This window comes from Cuculus canorus, chromosome 2 (assembly GCF_017976375.1).
Source record: "Cuculus canorus isolate bCucCan1 chromosome 2, bCucCan1.pri, whole genome shotgun sequence".
Taxonomy (NCBI): domain Eukaryota; kingdom Metazoa; phylum Chordata; class Aves; order Cuculiformes; family Cuculidae; genus Cuculus; species Cuculus canorus.
The window spans coordinates 20868795-20890883 of record NC_071402.1 but is presented as its reverse complement, the minus strand read 5'-3'; the positions used below and the strand labels follow the sequence as shown (position 1 = coordinate 20890883).

General features: G+C 41.5%; 1 protein-coding gene across 5 annotated transcripts in view; it reads left to right on the top strand.

Moving 5' to 3' along the window:
* OXR1 (oxidation resistance 1) overlaps nt 1–22089 on the top strand; it is a 273264-nt gene that overhangs the window by 32376 nt on the left and 218799 nt on the right. For 2 of the 5 annotated variants that reach the window (XM_054057092.1, XM_054057091.1), the window contains exon 2: nt 7807–7885. In XM_054057092.1, the coding sequence (XP_053913067.1) occupies nt 7869–7885 (17 nt within the window). In that variant the 5' untranslated portion in view covers nt 7807–7868. Of the gene's footprint in view, nt 1–7806; nt 7886–8805; nt 9165–22089 lie in introns of those variants that run through there. The other 3 variants (XM_054057094.1, XM_054057089.1, XM_054057090.1) reach the window with 2 other exon arrangements.

Genomic DNA, 22089 nt, shown 5'->3' with positions numbered 1-22089 from the left:
AAGTGAAGACTAACAAGAAGGACTTCTCTAGGTCTGTCAACAAGAAAAGGAAGGTTAAAGAAAGTGTACCCCCGCTGATGGATGAAAAAGGTGACCTTGTATCAACAGATGAGGAGAAGGCTGGGGTACTCAACAACGTTTTTGCCTCAGTCTTCATGGACAACTGCACTCTTCACCCATCCTAGGTCAACGAACAACAATAAGATGATCACGAGGATAATGACCCTACCACTGTAGGGTTGGATCAGGTTTGTGACCACCTCAGGAACCTGAACATAAATAAGTTTATGGGACCTGATGAGATGCATCCCAGAGTCCTGAGGCAATTGGCTGCCATAGTTGCCAAGCCACTTTCCATAATATTAGAAAAGTCATGGCAGTCAGGTGAAGTCCTCGGTGACTGGAAGGATAACCTTGTGCCCATTTTTAAAAGGGTTAGAAAAGATGACCATGGGAACTACCGACCTGTCAGCCTCACCTCTGTGCCTGGGAAGATCATGGAACAAATCCTCCTAGAAGCTATGCTAAAGCATGGAGGACAGGGAGGTGATTCGAGACAGCCAGCAGGGCTTCACCAAGGGCAAGTCCTGCCTGACCAACCTCGTGGCTTTCTATGGTGGGGTAACCACATCAGTGGACTGGGGAAAAGCCATAGATGCCATCTATCTGGAGTTCTGTAAAGCCTTTGACACAGTCCCTTTGACACAGTCCCCCACAACATCCTTCTCTCTAAATTGGAGAGATATGGATTTGATGGGTGGGCTGGTCGGTGGATAAGGAATTGGTTGGAGGGTTGAATTCAGAGAGAAGTGGTCAGTGGCTCCATGTCCAGATCTGTGACGAGTGGTATCCCTCAGGGGTCCGTACTGGGACTGGTGCTGTTTAATATCTTCATCAGTTGTATAGACAGCGGGATCGAGTGCACCCTCAGCAAGTTTGCAGATGACACCAAGCTGAGTGGTGCAGTTGCCACACTGGAAGGACAGGATGTCATCCAGAGGGACCTGGACAAGCTGGAGAAATGGGTCTGTGTGAACCTCATGAGGTTCAACAAGGCCAAGTGCAAGGTCCTACACCTGGTTTGGGGCAGTCCACGGTTTCCATACAGGACTGGGGGATAATGTGATTGAGAGCAGCCCTGCAGAGAAGGACTTGGGGCTGCTGACTGGTGAGAAGTTCAACGTGAGCCGGCAATGCGTGCTTGCAGCCCAAAGGGCCAACCGTATCCTAGGCTGCATCAAGACAAGCGTGGCCAGAAGGTCGAGGGCGTTGATTCTCCCCCTCTGCTCTGCTCTCATGATATCCTACCTGGAGTGTTGTGTTCAGTTCTGGAATGCCCAACTTAAGAAGCATATGGAACCATTGGAATGGGTCCAGAGGAGGGCCATGAAGATGATCAGAGGGCTGTAGCACCTCTGCTATGAGGACAGGCTGTGAGAGCTGGGGTTGTTCAGCCTGGAGAAGAGAAGGCTCCGAGGAGACCTTATAGCGACTTTCCAGTTCCTGAAGGGACTACAAGAGAGTTGGGAAGGGACTTTTTACAAGGGCATGTAGTGATAGGACAAGGGGGAACAGCTTTAAGTGGGAGGGGAAGATTTAGGTTAAACATTAGGAAGGAATTCTTCATGCTGAGGGTGATGAGGCACTGGAACAGATTACCCAGGGAAGTTGTCAATGTCCTCTCTGTGGAATCGTTCAAGGCCAGGTTGGATGGGGCCTTGAGTAGCCTGATCTAGTGGGAGGTGTCCATGTCCATGGCAGTTGGGTTGGACCATTCTTTATAGCTAGTGTAAATGAAAAGGTTTACTGAGATTTTGTGCCAGCTTTACTGTACAAAATGGCATCTTTACAACATAATTTTAGAAATCGCTATTGCTGTGAAATTTTCTCATTTTGGAATTCATAGCCTTCAGAATCTTCAAGCAGTTAAATTAAATTTCTCATCTGCTCCAGTGTAAAGCGAGTCTGCTTGCTTTAAACAGTGTTTCTTAGCAGTTCGATGTGGCTGTCTAGAAGAAACGTCTAGATGGTTCTCCCCGGGCTGTTCTGCCACTTTGTCCTGGGGATGGTACCTTTCACCAGAGAGGTGTGAGGTTCAACTGAAAGGCGGTAGCTGGCAAACAGTTACCCTTGCTAAGCCAGGGAAATATTTCTGTGCAACGGAAAGAAACAACTGAAGTCCAAATTAATGTTTTATATAATATATTTGGTGACTGTATCAGCCTTTTTTTCCAAAAATGGAGATAGTTGTGATTCAAAGAAAAGGAAGATGATGCTGCCTGCAAAGTTTCTGCTGACATAGGTGGCAACATAGCAAACACCTTCTAACTCTTGCACTAGTCACCTTCAAGGGAGGATGGTTTGCTTATTCTGTTATTTTATACCTTTTGGATTTCCTTCAATAGCCTGTCCTGTTTTCTGAGAAACTGCAGTACCTTATGTCATCACCAACGTTATTATTTATATCCAAGCAGGGCAAGAAAGCATCAGAGCCCTTTAGTTAAAATTCTGACAAGCATGAAGGCAGTTTTTCCTACTAACGTAAGATGCTTGAATTATTGTAAATGCTTGTGAATGGTGCTCTTCAGTGGGAACAGAGCTGATAATCAAATCATTGAATAAACTGGGGTTAAAATTTTCAATGTCAAAGTTACACTAATGCTCCTGGGCTCAGAAGTGACTGTATCATTTTCAAATATGGGACCTGGACTTCTAGGTCACAACCTAAATACTTCCGCAAATTCAATTAAGGAGCTTGAACCTTGCTACTTTTAAGAGAAAAGGAACCCCTGACTCAGATCTTTATAGTGCACTTACAGATTCAGGCTTCGCATTGTGTAATCAGCTATTAAAATCGTTTGAGATACTTAATGTGTGCACTGGGGTGGAGGCTGAGTTGAACTCCTTAATTTCATCCATGTTCCATCTCTGAGCTGCATATCTGACAGTGTAGACATAGCTTAAGCTCCCAGTAACCTGACAATAATTAATAGGGAACTGAAATGTGATTTCCCAAGACATCCAGGGAATGCGCATGCTCCAAATCCATTGATTTTCAATTGGAGTGGGCAATTGGCTTACTTAGAGGCTTTAGAAATTCCCAATCAAGACAGCTAACTTGAAGCATGCATTTGTTATGCTCTCAATGTAAACAGGCTGATGTTAGTGAGCGGCAGGGGGAATAATTGCAGGAGAAGGAAAATGTACTTCAGGCTGATATTTGTGCTGCTTTCCCAGCTGCAAAGCTGTGATTCTAGAACAATAGGGCATGGAAAGGAAGGGGGAGGTTCCCTTTAACTCTTCTGTGCAGCTGTACAAGTGAAGGAGCACACCAATTAAAACCAAAAAAAAACCCAACCAGAAAAAAAAGGAAGTGCTTTAAGAGCAACTGGTAAATTGTGACAAAAATGTCATTGCCCTAACCCATAATGAAATGTGGTGCTGTGAAAATATCACTTCTTCGCCTGGAGGTAACAAGACATTTTACCTAGTGTCATTTTATTTGCTGTGACATGGAGATGTGAAGTCTCCTTGAGTATCTTGCATATTTAGGAAGGAGTTTGTAGACAAAAATTCTCCCGTCAGTCAGTATCACATAAACACAACTTCTTCCTGATGAACAAAATATTTGTATCTAGATTGCACCTTTAAAAACATCTACTAAACTTGGATAGATTGTTTTATTTTGTCAACTGTATCTTTTTGCTTTGAATTGAACATTTGGCAGTAGGGCAGAAAGGTTTCAGTAGCATCAAAATTATATACTGTGAAGGCAGTGTGTGTGTGTGGTGGCATTCACAAGGGAAGTAAACCAAGGTCCTGAGCCATTGGAGGCTTATGGGAAGGGACCTGGTGGAGGAAGCCTGAATTTGGAGTGGCTGGCACATGCCTATGATTTCCAGTTGCTATTCAGCTGCTCCTTAGGCAGTGAAGGACCAAGGTGCAAAAGGTGCAAAAAGGACTCGATTTGTGGGGCTGGGAGTGTGCAGGGCACCCCAAGCATTGCCGAGGCTGCTCTTCAGAGTTGTTATTCCCAGTTTGTGCAGTAATTTGTCTTCGCTTCTGAAGTGACAGAGCCTGATCCACTGGCTTAAACCAGTATAGGTGAGTCATGGATGATTTGTATTGCATTGCTAAGTGTACTGTTTAATCTGTAACTTCTCATATTGCTATTATCAGTAGAATTGTGCTGTGTTACTCTTACACAGACTGTGAGAAAAGTATTATAGCAGGCATTATCTGTAGAATTGGACTGTGCCATCTTAATTGTAGCTTCTCTAGCATATACTTGACAAGGAAAAGACCATCAACACCCCTGACCAATCAGTGCGAGCATGAGCACTGTGTGAAGGAGAACTATGTAGGAATGCTGCATCTTGACAACACCTTTTAGTTTAAAGATAAGAGATATCCAGCTGTTTCCTTATCTCCTCAGCTTGAGGCCTTGGCTGAGCTCTGACGGGAAGGAGGGGCAATGAGCAGCTGGGACCAGAAACTTGGCCTTTTTTAAATTCTATAAGTTGTTTATTTAATGATATAAAAGCTGGACCCTTTGCAAGGATCTTTTTTTTTTGCGTCCACTCACCAACAAGTGGATGCACCGCATAGGACCCCCAGTTGTCCAGGACAGGCTCTCCAAATCTTTGCTGCAAAAGATACTCCCCAGTGACTGCGGATCTGGATGATGGTAATAGGACAATTGGTGATATATCTTTCTTAATTGCTATACTTATTCTGTTGTAATGTTAGACACATTGCCTTTAAAACTGTTAATTGTTAATTTTTTGTTAATCACTACTAATCATTTATTACCTTTCTTGTTGTAATAAATTAAGTAAAACCAGATTTCACAGAGTATTCAAGAGTTTGGGCTTTCATGCTCATTTCATTTTGTGCTTAGCACTCTGGGGTAAAACGTCCTCCCATTCTGCTGGGAGCTGCTTCTGGCATCTTCACATCCAGGCTGCTGCTGGGAATGGCTGACTCCTGCTTTGGGAGGGACAAGCTCTTGGGGAGCAGCAGCAACACCCTTGTCACAGCCATTAGCATAGCAGGGACACAAGGCATTTTTGCTTAACTTGCCTGGGGTGGCTTGGAGGGTGTGCAGTGATAGTCTCAACGCCCCACAGGGATGCTGCCTGGCACCTACTGGTGCTAATGTCCTTGGCCTGTTGGAGGCCTTGACCCAGACGGCACTCTGAGGGAGGCTACTGCTGTCCTGGTGTGGAGCTGCAGAGCACCTGGGGCTTCCGTCTTCTGAGGCTCAGAGAGGGGAGCTTCTCCTGAACAGGAGAAGGTACACTGAACAAGGTGCTGACTTGCGTGGGGAAGGAGCTGCAGAAATGGTGAGCAGACCATGAACCACCAGAGAATTGAGGAGATACCTAGTGTCTTTGCAGAACCTCTGCAAAGTACCTGAGCCACACAAAACGAGGAAGGAGAGACAGATGCAGACCATGTGTGAACAAGGAGTGGAGGGTGGCTCTTGAGACAGAGGAGGGGGAAAGCTTATGACCTAGGGCAGCAGAAGGGAGGTTCCTGCTCCACCTTACAAAATGCACGTAGCATGGCAACAAGCAGGACCACTTAGGAGTTGATGGACCTTTGCAATGCTGTGACCATATTGAGATTACAGGTAAATGGCAGGATAGCCCTCATGACTGCAGTGCTGTAGTGGATGGGTGCAGGCTTTTCAGAGACTAGTGATACAATCAGATGGGCAAACCAAGAGGAGGTGCTAATGTAAAGGAGTGTTCTGAATGCTAACTGGGCTCAAACACAAAAAGAAAAGGGCCCAGATGGTGAAAGTAGAGGCGGACTACTCGGGAGCAAATGTGGGACATGTAGGCACATGTAGAAATACAGTCAGGAAACCCAAAGCTCAGCTGGAATTGAAACTAGCCAAGGAGGTGAAGGGCAACAAGAAAGATTTCCGTAAGTATATTGTCAGCAAAAATGAGTGCATGGGCCCATTGCTCAGTGTGGCCATATGGAAAAAAGGCTGAAGTACTCAATGCCCTTTTTGCCTTGGATTTTGCTGCAGAGAATTGTCCTCAGGCCTCTCCGAGTGCCTCCCTCAGTGCCTGAACCTCCAAGCAGAGTGAAGCGGTACCTGCAGTAGAGGAAGATAGTATTTGGATGTGCTGGTCATGGGACCAGATGGGATATGCTCAAGAGTGTTGAAGGAGCTTGCTGTTGTCGTTGTGAGGCTGCTCTTTCATCTTCAAGAAGTCATGGTAACAGGAGGAGGTTCTTCACAAATGGAGAACATCAAATGTCACATCCAACTAGTAACTAGTGAGGTCCCTTTGGGTTCAATACCGGGACCAACACTGTTTAGTACCTTCATTAATGACATCAACGATGGGATGGAGTCTCAGCAAGTTTGTGGATCACATCAAATGGCAGGCAGCAGTCAATGTGCTGGAGGGCAGTGCTGCTATTAAGGGGAACCTGGACCAACTGGGGAAATAGAGTGACAAGAACATCGGAAAATTCAGCAAAAGCAAATGCAAGGGTCTTGCCTATGTGATGGAATAACCCTGTGTAAAAGGGTGGGCTGAGGACCAGCTGCTTGGGAGGCAGTGCTGCGTAAAGGGATCTGAGGGGCCTAGTGGGCAGCAATTTGAATGTGAACCAGCAGTGTGCCCTTACAGCAAAGAAAGTCACCTACATCACTCGCCTGTGTGGGCAAGAGTGTAGCCAGCAGGTCAGGCAGGGAAAGATCCTTCCCCTCTTATTTGGCATTTTTGAGACTGACTGTGGAGTACCATGTCCAGATTTGGGCTCCTCAGAACAAGAAACATGGTGACTTAAGGAAATGAAATGAGGTTGTCAGAAGGCTGTAACAAATGGCAGATGACATGAGGCCAAGAGAGCTGGATCAGGTCAGGCTTAAGAAGAGATGGCCAAGAGGAGACCTTAGTGCTGTCGATGAGTACCCAAGTGGAGGATATAGAGGAGATGGAGCTAGACTTTTCTTGAAGGTATACAGTAATGTGGTAAGAGGCGGTGGACAGAAGTTGTAACATGCAAAATTCTGATTAGGTGTCTAGGGAAAATGTTTTTACCGTGATGGTGGTGAAATACTGGAACTGGTTCCCCAGAGAGGCTGTGGAAGTGTTCAAGACTCAACTGGACGTACCCCTGAGGAACCTGATCTGATTACACCTGCTTTGAGATGAGAATTGGACCAGGCAGTTCATCCTGGCCTAATTATTGTATTATTCTATAATATTTTCATATTTTTACTTTTTATATGAAGGTTGGAATTCCTTTTTGTTCAAATAATAACATTCACTGAGGTCTTCACTTAGTAGGCCCACTCCAGGAAATTTCTTATTTGTGTTAGTGGTTTCTTTCTGGAAAAATTGCTAATCTACTAATGTACTCATTCAACAAATTGAGCAAATTTATCTACCTGTGTTTGGACTGGCAGTTCAGGAATGTCTTGGTTAGTTACTTTGAGGCACCTGCATTTTCACCTGAATTCTCCTTTCAGAGGCAAGGGCTTTTAAATGTTGCACTAACACATAGCATTATACCTAACTTTTTTTGAGTAACTGCTGTAACAACCTCAGGTTTAAACCCTACTGGTAGGATTTGGTCTTAGTTTTATTAACTGTTATCTTTTGTTTGTTAACCTTTGTACTGTTTTGCTGTTTTGCTAACCTCTGTAACTCTATAAAATTGCCAGGCTTTCTCTGAAGTTGCACTGGGAGATGTTTACTAATGTACTTATTGTTCATGATATTAAAATTAACATCTTGAGTTGTTTTATCTAAAAATCTCTTTCTTCTCATCCAGGTCAACAGAAACAGCCTGCATAGAGCAGCACATTCATAAATGTGAAATAAGCCCTCACCATTATGTTTGGCACTAAGAGGTCAGTTTTCACCTTTGTTGTTAAGCTTTTCATCTCCAAAAAATGGTATGGCTGTTGTGACTTTAATCTGAAAAATTTACGTTTTCTGAATGTATTGTTATGCAAACTGTTTCAGCTAGATAATATTGCTCTTTCTATTATATTGATTGTTTTATCTTTGCTATACAGCTTTGGTCTACTTCATTTGACAGGTATGTGGCATACAGGCTGTGTAGCACAAAGGCAAATAATATCCCCAAGGCATTATGGGTCACAGCAAGACTGCCAAAGAAGACACTGTACTAGTGCTGGAGGGCATTCTCCTGCTTTTTGTACAGAAAATGACACCAGGACAGCAAAGCACCAGTGTGAGATAGGTTCTTTTCTAGCATTCTAGGGAGTCCATACTGAGTATAAGGTAACCTTCACCTCTTCTTATGAATGAATCGTTGTCATACTTCAAATTTCTCAGAAATCAACAGTTTTTAATCCATGCTTTACTTCCTCCACTCTTTAAGTGCTTCTCTTGAGCATCTGAGTAGTGCGGTTCTGCTCCTGTATGCTTCAGCAGACAGCGTAGCCTTGCTTCCCCCAGTTCTTGCAGCTGCACAAGCCCTTGTGGCACCCGAGGCACCTTGCCAGGTACCAGCTTCTGCACCTATCGGTCTTTCACAGGAAAGCGTGGTTTCTCCGTGGAACAAAGATACTATGGACCTTTCCTTCCCTGTGTGAACTGCCTATTTTTTTTTAGCTTGTTTGTAGTCTTTTAGGTTTTTAGTACAAGCTAGTTGAGGACTTCAGCACTTGTGCCCCAGTCACGTGGCAGCTTAGTGAAACATTTGCCCGGTGCAGTGGTAGAGATCCATTAATCTGCTGCTGACTGGAGAAATTCCTCATCTTTTCTGAACTGTTGGGAAGAGGGGAGGCTAGCTTGCCCTTAAGAAGTAGCACATATTAAGCAGCATCTTGCATGCCTACAGGAATCACAGGTGGCAAATAGTAAGAAAAAGCAGCTTGGTTTTCTGAGGCATCAGCTCCCATACCAGTTGTGCAGGGCTTCTGTGTGAGCTGTAGCCAGGTTTGAGTCAGGGTGCTTCTGGGGGCTGCGGGCGTCCTTGTGTGCCTGCAAATGTGGGTGCTGCTACATCACACAGCAACAAATGCAACAGGGTATTTTGTGTCTGTCTGGAATGGTACTGGCATCGGAGTCCAGACTCTCTTACCTTGTGTACAAGATGCAAGTGCAGCACATCTTTAGGATAACTTTTCAGGAAAAGGAAACTTTGGTCTTATTTTTTAGGTAAGTACAGAATCTGTGTTTTTGTCAGTATGATGAGTTTAACGTGACTGTTGCTGAGGGTACAGGAATGGAATTGCAAACTTCCCATTTGAGGATATGTGCTTTTAATTGTTGCCTCTGCAGAACATTAACACTCAAGTTAACCAAAGACCTTCTGCTAGGTGAAATAAACCTATTCTATTCTAGTCTAGTCTAATCTAGTCGTTATTTTTGCCACTGTTTAATATTACACCATATCAACTCTGGGCCGATCTAAACATTTGTTTTACTTTCAGGATGGTCTTTTTATCTTTCCTTAGCGTTATAAAGCAGTGGCAAAATGAAGAATTATGTTTGATTGGTAGCCTTGAAATTTCATTCTTTACCTTTTTTTTTCTCCCAAATGGAATCTCACTTACTATTCAAATGAAAATTCGTCATAAGGAGTATTACAGACAATATGAAGTTCTCTTTCTTGTCTGCAAACAAGAGGTTTTATGAAAATAAGCGTATATAGGGAGAAGTTCTTTACTTCTCCACTGTATTGTGTTTAGCTATTTCTTACTTACTCAGGCTGTTTTGAACCACTTAAAATAATTTCATGCTTTTGTGAAGGAAAGAGAAGAGTGAACTTCCGTAATAGTAGCCTTCTATGTGTAAACTGGGAAATTACATCAAGTATTTTTGAGATTGGTACCATATTTAGTTAGGCAGTGATTGAGTATGTCAGGTATTTTGTTGTCCCAGTTGCAGTGAATTTTTAATTTAATTTTCATAGAAAACTTGTAATTGCATACAAGAAAATCTTGAGTTTTTATTGATAATCTTTAAAGATTCTAAACTCCTACAAATATACTGCCTGAAATTATTGAGAGTTTATGAAAATCTTAGTTTATGATAACTATTTTCCTGAAAAGAAATGCTGTATTTACCTGAAAATATCATGAGGAACAAACCTATTTTTTATAGGAGAAATAGTTTATTTTTTATTGTAAAATTAATTTCTAATTAACTCTAATAATACATTCCTAAATACAAAACACCTAACGAAATTACAAAACTGTCTTGAAGAATGAGTTATCCACTGTCAGCAGATCTTTAGAATTTTTCAGGATTATAGTACCTCAGGGTTTTTTTATTTATACCTTTCTTTTAATTTTGTATACAAAGTTTATGTTTAGTTAATAATCCTTTTGAATGGACTGAATAATGATATTGATAAAAGTGACTATCCTATCAGAAGAGTTTTGACAGAGTTGGTATGTGAGGAAGATAGTTCTCAGCTGCTTTATAGGAAGCTGTTTTGTTAATGAGAACTGACGCAGCTAACAAAGAGGTTAGTTAATTTCAATTTAATTTGAGACCTGATCCCAAGCTTTTTAATACCAAACTAATGTGCATTCTCTGTGTTGTCTTGTGTTCTTCTCGTATCTTTTTCTCTATCACTTTAATTTTTTTCCGGTTAATTAAATTTACAATAGACGCCAGCACTGAAATAGCAGAGGTCAGTATGTATATCAATGAGTTTTGGATGTGTTGTATTATTCATGTTGTGTACTTATTTCGTCTTGCAAGAGCAATTGCTGGTACCATTTTCCTCCTGTGGAAGGGAAGTGTGTAAATGGCATTAGAGAAGGGATTTTCATTTTGGGGGAACCAGCTTTATGTGTGGCTGTTGCTCTGCAAAGATAGGCCCCAAATTGACACTTCCTCAGGATGTGCAGTAAAATCTGTCTCACTGGCATCACAATGTTCAAGGGTACTCTGTCCTGTGGTCATATGCATTCCTCAGTTTGGAAACCTTATGTTGTAGAACTCATTTCAGCTGTCTCCATGCAGCTGGGGAGTATTTCTCCTGGATGGCATGCTCAGTTCTCTTTTCCTTCTCTAGCCTAGATTGGAGTGCTTTAAAATATGGCCTAAGTGTCAAATCTAACTCTTGGTGCCCAGCCATTTGTTCCCTAAATGAGTTTTGCAGACTGGAGGAAGCAATTGTGAGAAGCAGGAGGTGAGAAGTATGAGGACATTTACTTCAGCATATGCTCCATTTCTGGAGCTGCATCTCCATTTGTCTCTTTTTTTTGAGGAGCCTTCTCATGGCATATATTTAAATTGTGCTTGTGGAGGATGCCACCTTGGTCCTTTGAAATGCACAGACTACGATAGGCTAATTAGAAGTTAACTGCCACATCTGTGTCTGCCTGAGTCCTCTCCTGCTGTAAGCATGCGGTGTCTCCTTCCCCCTCCATTGGTTTGAAGCTCAAGAAGGTCCATAGAGCTAAGAGAGCAGCTAGAAAGGAAGAAATGAAGAAAAGTAAAAGAGGAAGGGCCTCTGATCACCAGGCACCCTCATCACCCTGATGTGAACTCAGGTTTTATTGTGGTCTTCTTTGTGAAGAGTATTTTATTTATAGGGTGTGACTCAAGCCTGAGGCACTGGTGGCTGATGCAGCTGGTGGCTTCTGTAATGTGCCAGTGGTTGGCTTGGTGCTTTGTGATGGATGACCAGGTTGTATGAATGCCAGTGCTGACAGCCTTGGCCAGTGGTCCAAGAGTTTCACAGCACATCACAGTAGTTTCTGGAGGCAAATTATTTTCTTTCCAAATGATATTCTAATCAGCTGTCCTGGAAAGTTACAGTAAATTTTCTTAGGCCGGATCTGTCAGCAGCAATTTGAATCGAGTGATAAGTAGAAAAACAAAACTTCCTTTCAGTGTCTAATGATATTGGTATATTTATAATCTTAGATGATAGCTGAGCTGGGCAAGTAGCGTGACTGGTATAGAAGGAAGATAAAGAGATTTGGAAAGACACATCAGCTTTTTGATCACTGAGAGTTACTGACTTACTGTCTAATATCTGCTTTTGATTAGAAAGTTAAGGAAATAGTGTTCATTTGTGTGGTCCTGATATGAACAGTCCGTAGTGTTTTCAAGATAATATGTCTATTTCTTCTTTCCCCTTAGCAGAAAGGCTGTGTTCGCACATGATTTCTAAATTTCATGGGTTTTATTGGCATTAGTCCTGGACCGTTTCTGTGTTTGTTCTGATACCTCTGCCAGGTTCTAAAGCATGGCCAGGGGATGACCAAGAAACTCTGTCTGTTACTGAAGTCTAAGAGCATGTTTCAAAGTTATTTTCTTTGAGATTTGTAAGTGTACAAAAATAATTGTCTGGTTTGACCTAAATTCACATGATGCTCACTATCTCCTCTTGCTTTTTAATTGGAAGTGACACTACTTGAATAAAGCTATAACATGCTTTGTTTCTTCTGCTCTGTTATGGAATTAACTTTCTAACTGCTGAACTTTGTTGTGGTACTGAACTGCAAAATAATGTCTATTGACATGGACTCTTTTTATGTTTACTACCGTTTCCTAAATATGAACTTCTAACATCTTGAACTATTTTATTGCTTTGGGACCTGGAGGCTAAATAATGCAAAATGATAAAGCAGCTGTGGGACTTGGTTTCTAATTCAACCAGAACAGACAGTCTAGTAGGCAGATGTATGTAGGACAACAGACTGTTTTAACGTCCTATACTGACTCTCTCTTGGTTTTCAAGGTGTTGGTTTTTGGGTTTTTTTCCCTTTTACACATCAGCTATTCTTTCTAGCCTGTGCTTAATGAATGCTCAGATTTATTGTCACCTCTTCAGATGAGGTAACTCAAGCCTTTAGTGCACACATGATCTCTCTGTTGCAGAATCCATCCTTCCAACATGAAATATGGCTCTCTTCTGAAAACCCAGTTTCTCACAGCAGCATTTTTTCTGTCTGTGGGTAAACAAGGAGGAGACGAAGTAGACCTGAGCATGTTGGTCCAGTTATGAATGATTAATCGCTCACATTAGATAGCAGCAAGGAAGATCTTTCTTCTTCACCTTAAATGTTCACACTGCCTCAGTGCTAGTTGATCCAGGATGCAAGAGGCTGAGTGCTCTGTATTTCTTGACAGCTTTATGTGTTTGTAGCTCCAGAACTTAACTTACACCAGAACTTTAAAACAGCAATTTATCTTTGTCAGGTGTTTGCTCTGTCAAGTCTCCCATCTGATTAGTTTAGCCTGGTTTCATTGGATTTGGTATTTGCCACATGTTAATTTCTTTGAACCCCTTGCACCTAGTTTCCTCTTTTCTGTCTCTGCCTCCTCTGAGCATCTACTGTGCATCTTCTGCCTCTTGCCCTCAGTTCACCCACTTGGACTAAATTCACCAAAATTCTTAATGATCTCCTTGTGACTGAGTGTATCCAGGACTCTGCACTTGGGCATCTCTAACGTGGTAGCTTCCTTAAACATACACTTCTTGAAAGCTTATCCTCTGTTAGCTTCCTTGAGTCTCAGTTTTCTGGAAGGAAGAGTGAGTTTTCATGTTTATTACTTCCTCTGGTAGCAATGAAATTAAACGCCAAAGTAGCAATGTTAACCTAATGAAGTAGGACTATAATAAAAATTTGATTTGCCCTGTATCTGCAGAAAAAGGACTGAAATGTTTACAGATTATGTGGTGGGTTCACCTCAGCCAACGAGCAAACACCCACACATCTGCTCACAATCTCTGCTGTCCCATGGATGGGGAGAAAGGAAGACAGTGAGAAGATTCATGGATCAAGGTAAAGACAGAGTAATAAACGAAGCAAAAGTGTGCCCAACAAAGGAAAAAAGGAATTAATTCACTGCTTCCCATTGGCAGGCAGATGTTTAACCACTTTTTGGATAGCAGGGCCTCAACACGTGTAATGGTTACTTTAGAAGGGAAATGCCATAACCACAAGTTTCCCCTTCTTTCTCCTTTCCTTCAGCTTTTATTGCTGAACACAACATTGCATGGGTATGAAATAACCCTTTAGTTGCTTCTGATCAGCTGGCCCAGCTGTGTGTCCTTCCAGCTTCTTGCCCACCCCGCAGCCTGCTTGGTGAGGGGACAAGACAGAGCGACAGAGTGGAAAACAGAGAAGGACTTGACACTGTGTGAGGAATAGCCAAAATATTGATGTGTTACCAGCACTGTTTTAATCACAGATACAAAGCACAGCACCCTAGGGCTGCTATGAAGAAAATTAACTCCATCCCAGCCAGAACAGTACAATGTGAAAAGCTGAGTCAGTGTTCATACACTGGATTTGAATAACCAATAAAATGGTTGCATATATAACAAAATGTGGAAAATACGTATTTTTACTTTACCAGTCCATGTAATAAAAAATTGACTTTTTATACATACAAATAAAATCACAAAAAATTTAAGCTATAGTGAACACCTTTTAAAAATTTGCTTCAGGGAACTGCATCCTTAATTATAAAATGTTAATTGATATTTAGATATAATCTATGTTTGTACAAATTAAAATATAAAAGAAATTTGTGTCTGTTTAAATTAACATTTTCTCAATTACATTTTTACTTAAGTCTGTTTTACAATAAGGCTTTTACTCCACCTTGTCTAGAACCTTTCAAAGATGTTTGCAGGAGTTAACAAGTCACTTTGGCATGTATCTTTTGTTAGAGAAAGTCATCTCAATTTCTGCCAACTTCATGCTGTAGCTCTAAACTCAGAATTATTTAATTCTCCTGTTGTGTTTCTTTGCTGTGCCTTGGAGGTTCTGTAAGAGTATCTGATTGCCGTCTGTAGATTCTTTAATTGTAGGATTACACTTGTACTTCAGTTATAACCTTTAATACTGTAAATTCTTTCTTCAAAAAGAAGGCTGACACTTGAAATTAATGAAAAGGATCTAATATCTTAGTGACTGCATTTTTTGTTGTTGTTTTTCTTTACATTCTTTGCTTTGAGTGCTAATTTACCTTCTAGTTAATCTAAAGCAATTAACGTGTGAGGAAATCTGCAGACACCTTTCTTGTCATGTTTCCAGTTCCTTTACATTTTATAAGATTCAGGAGGCAAAGAGTTTCTGAGCAAGACCCTTAAGATAGGTCACATATGTGGCTCAGCTCTTCAGTGTTCCTGGTTACACTCTGTTCAAGCTCCTGCTGAAGGGCAAACCCCTGGCATTTCTGAAGTCAGTGAAATTCTTCTAGAAGTCAGGAATTCACATCAGTTTCTTGACAATACTCATTACCAAAAGTATACAGAATGAGGAAAGTGGTTTGTTGTTTTTTTCTTTTTTTTGTTGGTTTTTTTTTTTTGGTTTTACTTTTCAAGAAATGCATTTGGAAGAAAAATATGCCAAGGTATAAACTGAAGGTCAGTCTTGCTGAGTGATGAAGTCAGTGGAAGGTGCTTGTGCCCCAGTTCAGTCATTTCTTCTTGCACAGGAAAACACGGAGATATTTCTGAGACAGAGCTGAACTTCTCCTCATGCTCAGATTTCGTGCTGAGCTTAGGCCTCCGTGCCCTGCAGATATCTCCAGTTATTGGTATGTTTCCAGTCTTAAAAGAATTGGTCCTGTTGGATTCTGACTGTAAAAATAACTTTATGAGATTTCTTTCATTTTTAGGAAACAAACGCTGTACGTGAGAGAATTATCAGTGCTGCCACACATGAAATCTAGTCTCAGTCTAAAACCACTCTAATTTAATTTCGGATTAAATATGAAAGGCACACATATCACAGTTGGCACCTAACACAGATAAATAGCGTCTTCTATACTCCGCTGCATCTTTCACATGTAAGAATAGATACACTGTTGTGATCAGAAATACATTTTCTCTCAGAGGTTGGTTGCCCGATATGTCTCTGAAACCTTCCAAAGTAGAACTGGTACCACATAATGAGACCTTCTGTGGTGTCCTACAAACTCTTTCAAATGCTTCTGGCAATTACATGATTTCTCAGATGTCTCCTTTTAACTTTTTTTGTAATCCCTGCCCACAATCATAATTATATCAGAGCAAAAGGCTTTCCCTCTGTATCTTTATTTCCTAACAAAAATCCCAATGTCCTGGTAAAAAACAAACCTCGTTTCACAAGGTGATATGTCTGCATCCTGCTTGTATGTAGAAAGCCCCAGGGTTAAATTTTCAAAGTCATCCATAGTAGATACTGCACAAATCCTGTTGTCTACTTGTGGATTTTTTCACACTGCTCCCTGAAACCTTTTTAAGCGCTCATACTGGTGAGATATTTTATTACAGTGTTGTAGAAGACACTCAAAATGTGTTCTGATCCATGTTTAGTAATGTGAACCAGTCAGCAGGAATGGGACCAATGGAATGGCTGCATCTCTGGTGTATTGCTGCAAATAGTGGTCGTAGGTTGTTGACTCCGTATTTATGTGGTCATAAATTGGCTGTTTTTCTGACACTTTAAAGTAAATGAAGGGAATAATCAGCATTACGGGCTTTCTGGCAGGAAGCCTAAGAGTGACTTGATATGTCTTGTGTGTCTAGCTAATGCCGCTTCGATGGAACGTTTTAATTAAGCGTATATCTGTGTGCACAGAGAAGAAATCAAAGGCACTTGAGAAAAGAATCTGCTCCAGACTCATTAAGGAATAATTTGTTGAGAGCACTAAAAGACTTTCAATTAGTTGGAAAATATTTTCTTAAACATGGCTGGAAAGTACAAGAAAATCAGTCGGAAGGAAAGTCTTAAAAATAAGCCTATAGATCTAATCCATTTGCTTCATAGATGTTGGAAGATGTCATGGTAGTACAAATTAGAGGTGTAGGGGTTATGAAACTAGTCTAATATGCTGGATTTCATTAAGCTCCATAATTGTAATTATCAGAACACACTGGAAGCTGGTTTGCCTACAGCCAATATTTTTGATTTGTCATTTCTGTAACAGTTTCTAAGCTTATAAACAACCAAAAATTCAGTGTTAATACAGGTATAATCTTTATAGCAGATCTTTTATAACTAGGTAGCCATATTAAAATTCTACCAGTTTAAATGGAACTTATTACATGGGAATTTTAGCTCTCTTTCTTGGTTCTCATAGTTATATGAGGAAGAAAACTCACTCAGTTCTCTTTAAACTGTGTAGAGGGTTGGAGTTTTATGAAAACAGCAGTTCTGAGGAGCAGAGATAATTCATTTACCACTGAATACTGCGCATGGTTTATTTTGGATAATGTTTGGTGTGTGATTCATTGTTCTCTCTGGCTTACAGTAAAGCCAAAAGGGCCAATCCAGATTTGTACAGGGCTTGTAATGTCATATGGTATTTGCCTTAATCCCTGTAATATTTTTATAGCCTCAGTACAGCATGACTTCCACCCTTTTATCCATCTTTCAATCAAGGTAGAAAAAGTGCTTTATTATTCACTTAACTTGTCTTCCAGATGAAACAGAACTTTCTGAAAAGCTAATCCAAAACTCGATGAGAGGATGACAACACAGTCTTAGCTTTAGTCCCTATTTAGTCTTCCATCTTTAATATAATTCTAAGATACTATTTGCATTAAATAAACACAGTAAAAGAACACCACTTGTGGCTTAAGAATTATAATGACAAATTCTTTTGTTCCTCTGTATGTTGAGTGATTGGTCAGCTCCTTCCATTCGTCTTATTTTAAATGCATATTCTCCTGTGAACTATACTGTGAGATGAAACCTTCTCTCACCCCCAAAGCCCCATTTTTTTTTGTTTGTTACTTAACAGGGACAAGGTTGTTTTCTGACCAGAGAATTCTAGGTCTGATTTCCTAATATCTTTCTCTATTCCTGCTGATGTTTATGAAAAAGTGGATCTGAAAACTGGAATAGATAAGGCTGTTTTCTTAGCATGAGTTATCAGATGCCATTTCAGATGTATACAGCAGATGGGGAGTCTCGTGGAAAGGGGAGAAATAAATGAAACAGATGCATCATAAAATCAAAAAAGCTATTTATGAGAATATCTCAAAGAATGGGAGATGCCTTCAAGAGGTAATTTACCTTTTGGCAAATGATTGCATTTTGTCTGACATTTTCTTATATGAGAGATGAGGAATAGTTTGGCATTTATTATCAGAAACTAGTTGCAAACAGAATTATCTTCTTTCTCTGGGTATTATGGAGCAATGCTAGATGGCTCCACTGCTGGTGACAAAGAAGGAGAGGAATCCTTATGGACAACATGGTGAAAGTCCAGAACCCAGAAAATTGTAGTATCTTAAAGTATTCCAGTAAAAGTAATGAATGCTGTGATCTCAAGATCTTTGCTTGATACCACTTCATATTAAGTTACAGCAGTGGTCCCGTGCAGAGGGCGGGGGACCATGAAAAATATTGGCCTTATTCTAATCCCCACCCCATACAGCAGGCTTATGTGTGGCTCCTCAGGCAGTGCATAGTCGGGCTCTGGAATTTGTTGCAGCAGCATGTAAATGCTGAGAAGTCAGGAATATTAAGAAGAAACTTTTTTTAATGTCAAGGTGGTCAAACACTGGAACAGGTTGGCGTGAAGTTTTGCGGGCTCCCTCCTGGGTGATAATCAAAACCTGACTGGATATGGTCCTGAACTATCTGCTGCAGCTGAGCTGGCTCTGAGCAGAAGGATGGACTGGTGGATCTCCAGAGGTCCCCCCAGCCTCAGTTACTCTGTAGTCTGTTGCAGGCTGTGAAACACAAAGAAATACCTTTACATTATGAAGCCTCTGAATACCAAATTCCCAGGAGTAGGGAAGCTTTGTCCTGCTTTTTATCCTGCTGTTTAACACTTTCTGTATTGATTTCTCCCTTAGAGCTGATCTTGGCCACCATCCCAGTGGGTGCTGAGCTAGGCTGACCATTGGACTGATCCAGCATGGCTGTTCTTGTGTATGCTAAGAGGATACTGGGCTAGACTGCAGATAAGGAGTAAGTCTAATTATGGAGGAGAGGTTATTTAAGAGGGAGGGTAAAGCAGTGCAGCTACGCCTGTGATCCATGCAGGGCAGCTCAAGAAGAGTCCTGACATTGAGCTATGTTTCTCCTATGGGCATTGTAATTCAGAGTGGAGATGCTGGAAATCTGGCCAATGCCAGTGTCCCCAGCCTGATCCATCTGCGTTGGTGGGGCTCAGCAGCTAGAGTGCAAGGCAGACTGGTGCCCTGTGCTCACCTCTTTTCTTCAAAATTCAGCACAGCTTCCTCTTAATTTTAACTGTGTTTACTCCAGATGTTGGGGATGCAACGTTATCCAAAGAGCTAAACAAATTGATGTTTGTGACGTTTGACTGCTGAGCACTTGGGAGGCTTTGATTTGTGTAATAACATTTATTTAGATTCACTTGTTTAATAGATAGGACTTTCGCGTTAATGGTTGACATCTTGTTAAGGTATGTGAAAGGTTTTCCACAAGCTCTAAAGGCCACAGTAGGAGAAGCCAGAAAGGAAAGATTTCAAATGTGATACTTCTGAAGTTAGAAATGGAGATGACGTGAAGTAAATTAAAGTAGAAAAATAAAACCTCCAAACCCCAAAGACTGCTGCTTCTTCAGCTGTGAGTCCTTCTTGTCTTGTTTTATAGATGTCAGTTTCTTTATAAATAAACAGTTTGCTTTTTAAAATAATTGCTGATGACTCAATAGCTCATCTTTATTATTGTGTATTTTAAATATGCAGACTTCAGCAAGTCTAAATCTGTGCTCTTTGTGGGGAGAGAGGCTTTAATCAAATTCAGTCCTAGCCTCCCTTTCATCTGATAGTTTATTTGGTTTGACAGGTGAATGCAACTTTGAGATCTGGGTTTTGTTTTTAAACCCACTCAGCTACTTACGTAACTTCCCTTGCGTAGAGATTGTAATTTTTATTTTACCTTAACTGACACCAGTCAAATAAAGAGGCAGGTTTGTACACATTGCAGTTTATTTGTCATATTCCAGTTGGTGTTTATAATATTCTCTCATGGAAACTATTTCTCATAGAAAAATGGAGGCAAGCAAAATTGCACATGCCAGTGCAGAGGTATTTTTTATTATTGTTGTTCAGTAAACTCCACACAGGGTACTGAATACAGATTTCTGACACTGCTGTTCTTGGATATGTTAGAATCATAGAATCATACAATAGTTTGTGTTGGAAAGGACCTTAAAGATTATCTGGTTCCAACCCAACTGTCATGGACACGGACACCTCCCTAGATCAGGCTGCTCAAGGCCCCATCCAACCTGGCCTTGAACGATTCCAGGGATGGGTCATCCACAACTTCCCTGGGTAATCTGTTCCAGTGCCTCATCACCCTCAGCATGAAGAATTCCTTCCTAATGTCTAATCTAAATCTTCCCCCCTCCCATTTAAAGCCATTCCCCCCTGTTCTATTACTACATGCCCTTGTAAAAAGTCCCTTCCCAAATTTCTTGTAGCCCCTTCAGGTACTGGAAGGTCACTATAAGGTCTCCTCAGAGCCTTCTCTTCTCCAGGCTGAACAACCCCAACTCTCTCAGCCTGTCCTCATAGCAGAGGTGCTACAGCCCTCTGATCATCTTCATAGCCCTTCTCTGGACACATTCCAACAGTTCTATATGCTTCTTAAGTTGGGCATTCCAGAACTGAGCACAACACTCCAGGTGGAGTCTCATGAGAGCAGAGCAGAGGGGGAGAATCCACTCCCTTGACCTTCTGGCCACACTTGTCTTGATGCAGCCCAGGATACGGTTGGCCCTTTGGGCTGCAAGCACGCATTGCCGGCTCACGTTGAACTTCTCATCAGTCAGCAGCCCCAAGTCCTTCTCTGCAGGGCTGCTCTCAATCACATCATCCCACATCCTATACTGAAACCATGGATTGCTCCAGGTGTAGGACCTTGCACTTGGTTCTCAAGAGGTTCTCAGAGGCCCACTTCTCCAGCTTGTTCAGGTCTGTCTGAATGACATCCTGTCCTTCTGGTGTGACAACTGCACCACTCAGCTTGGTGTCATCTGCAAACTTGCTGAGGGTGCACTCGATCTCGCTGTCTATACAATTGATGAAGATATTAAACAGGACTGGTTCCAGTACGGACCCCTGAGGGACACCACTTGTCACAGATCTCCATCTGGACATGGAGCCATTGACCACTACTCTCTGAATGCAACCCTCCAACCAATTCCTTATCCACCGACCAGCCCACCCATCAAATCCATATCTCTCCAATTTAGAGAGAAGGATGTTGTGGGGGACCATGTCAAAAGCTTTACAAAACTCCCGATAGATGGCATCTATGGCTTTTCCCCAGTCCACTGATGTGGTTACCCCACCATAGAAAGCCACGAGGTTGGTCAGGCAGGACTTTTCTTTTCTATCTGTTTTCTCTTCAGGTCCCATAGTCTTATATATGTTCAGGTTCCTGAGGTGGTCACAACCCTGATCCAGCCGTACAGCGGTAGGGTCTTTATCCCCGTGGATTGACCCACAGTAAAAACACAGTATTACCTTTCAAAAGAGGAATGTGACTTTTGCAAGTGGAGCAAGACTTGGGCTTCAGGACCGGCATATCTATAAATGAATACTCTTTTTTTTTTTCCCAACCATTTGCATGTCTTACAAAAAGCACTAGCACCAGAAAGAGTAACGGGCTGCCCCATGTTGTGATGGTGTCTGTCCTTAGGAGATCCATGTGCAAGCTTGGCTTGCAGCAGGTAGCTTTCTGCCTGTGCTATCGCAAGTATCTCTCTGCTATCAGAAGCAGCTATGTGTTATTTTCCACTTTCCAGGCACCTGTGTTTTTTCATGCCAAAGTTATCCCTTGAGCCTGCCCCTCTGCAGAGTAGCTTATGCCAGTAGAGATCCAGGACCCCTGCACTGAGCAAGAGCTTTGGCATGCATCATCTTTAATATAAGGATAGACTTGAATTGTTTGAATTGATTCCAGTTCATAAAGCTGGCATTTAATTGACATCAGAGTTAGCCATCAATGTCCTCGGCTCAGTTAGTCCAGCTTTCATGTTTTAATAACTGTGAACAGCATGGAGCTCCAGGTAGATTCCTTTCAAGGTACATTCATTAAGGTATGATCATTAGCTGCTGGTAATGGGTTGTTTCTCAGTAAGATAAACGCAAATTCAGATATACTTTGAACTGCCAATGTAGGCTTGT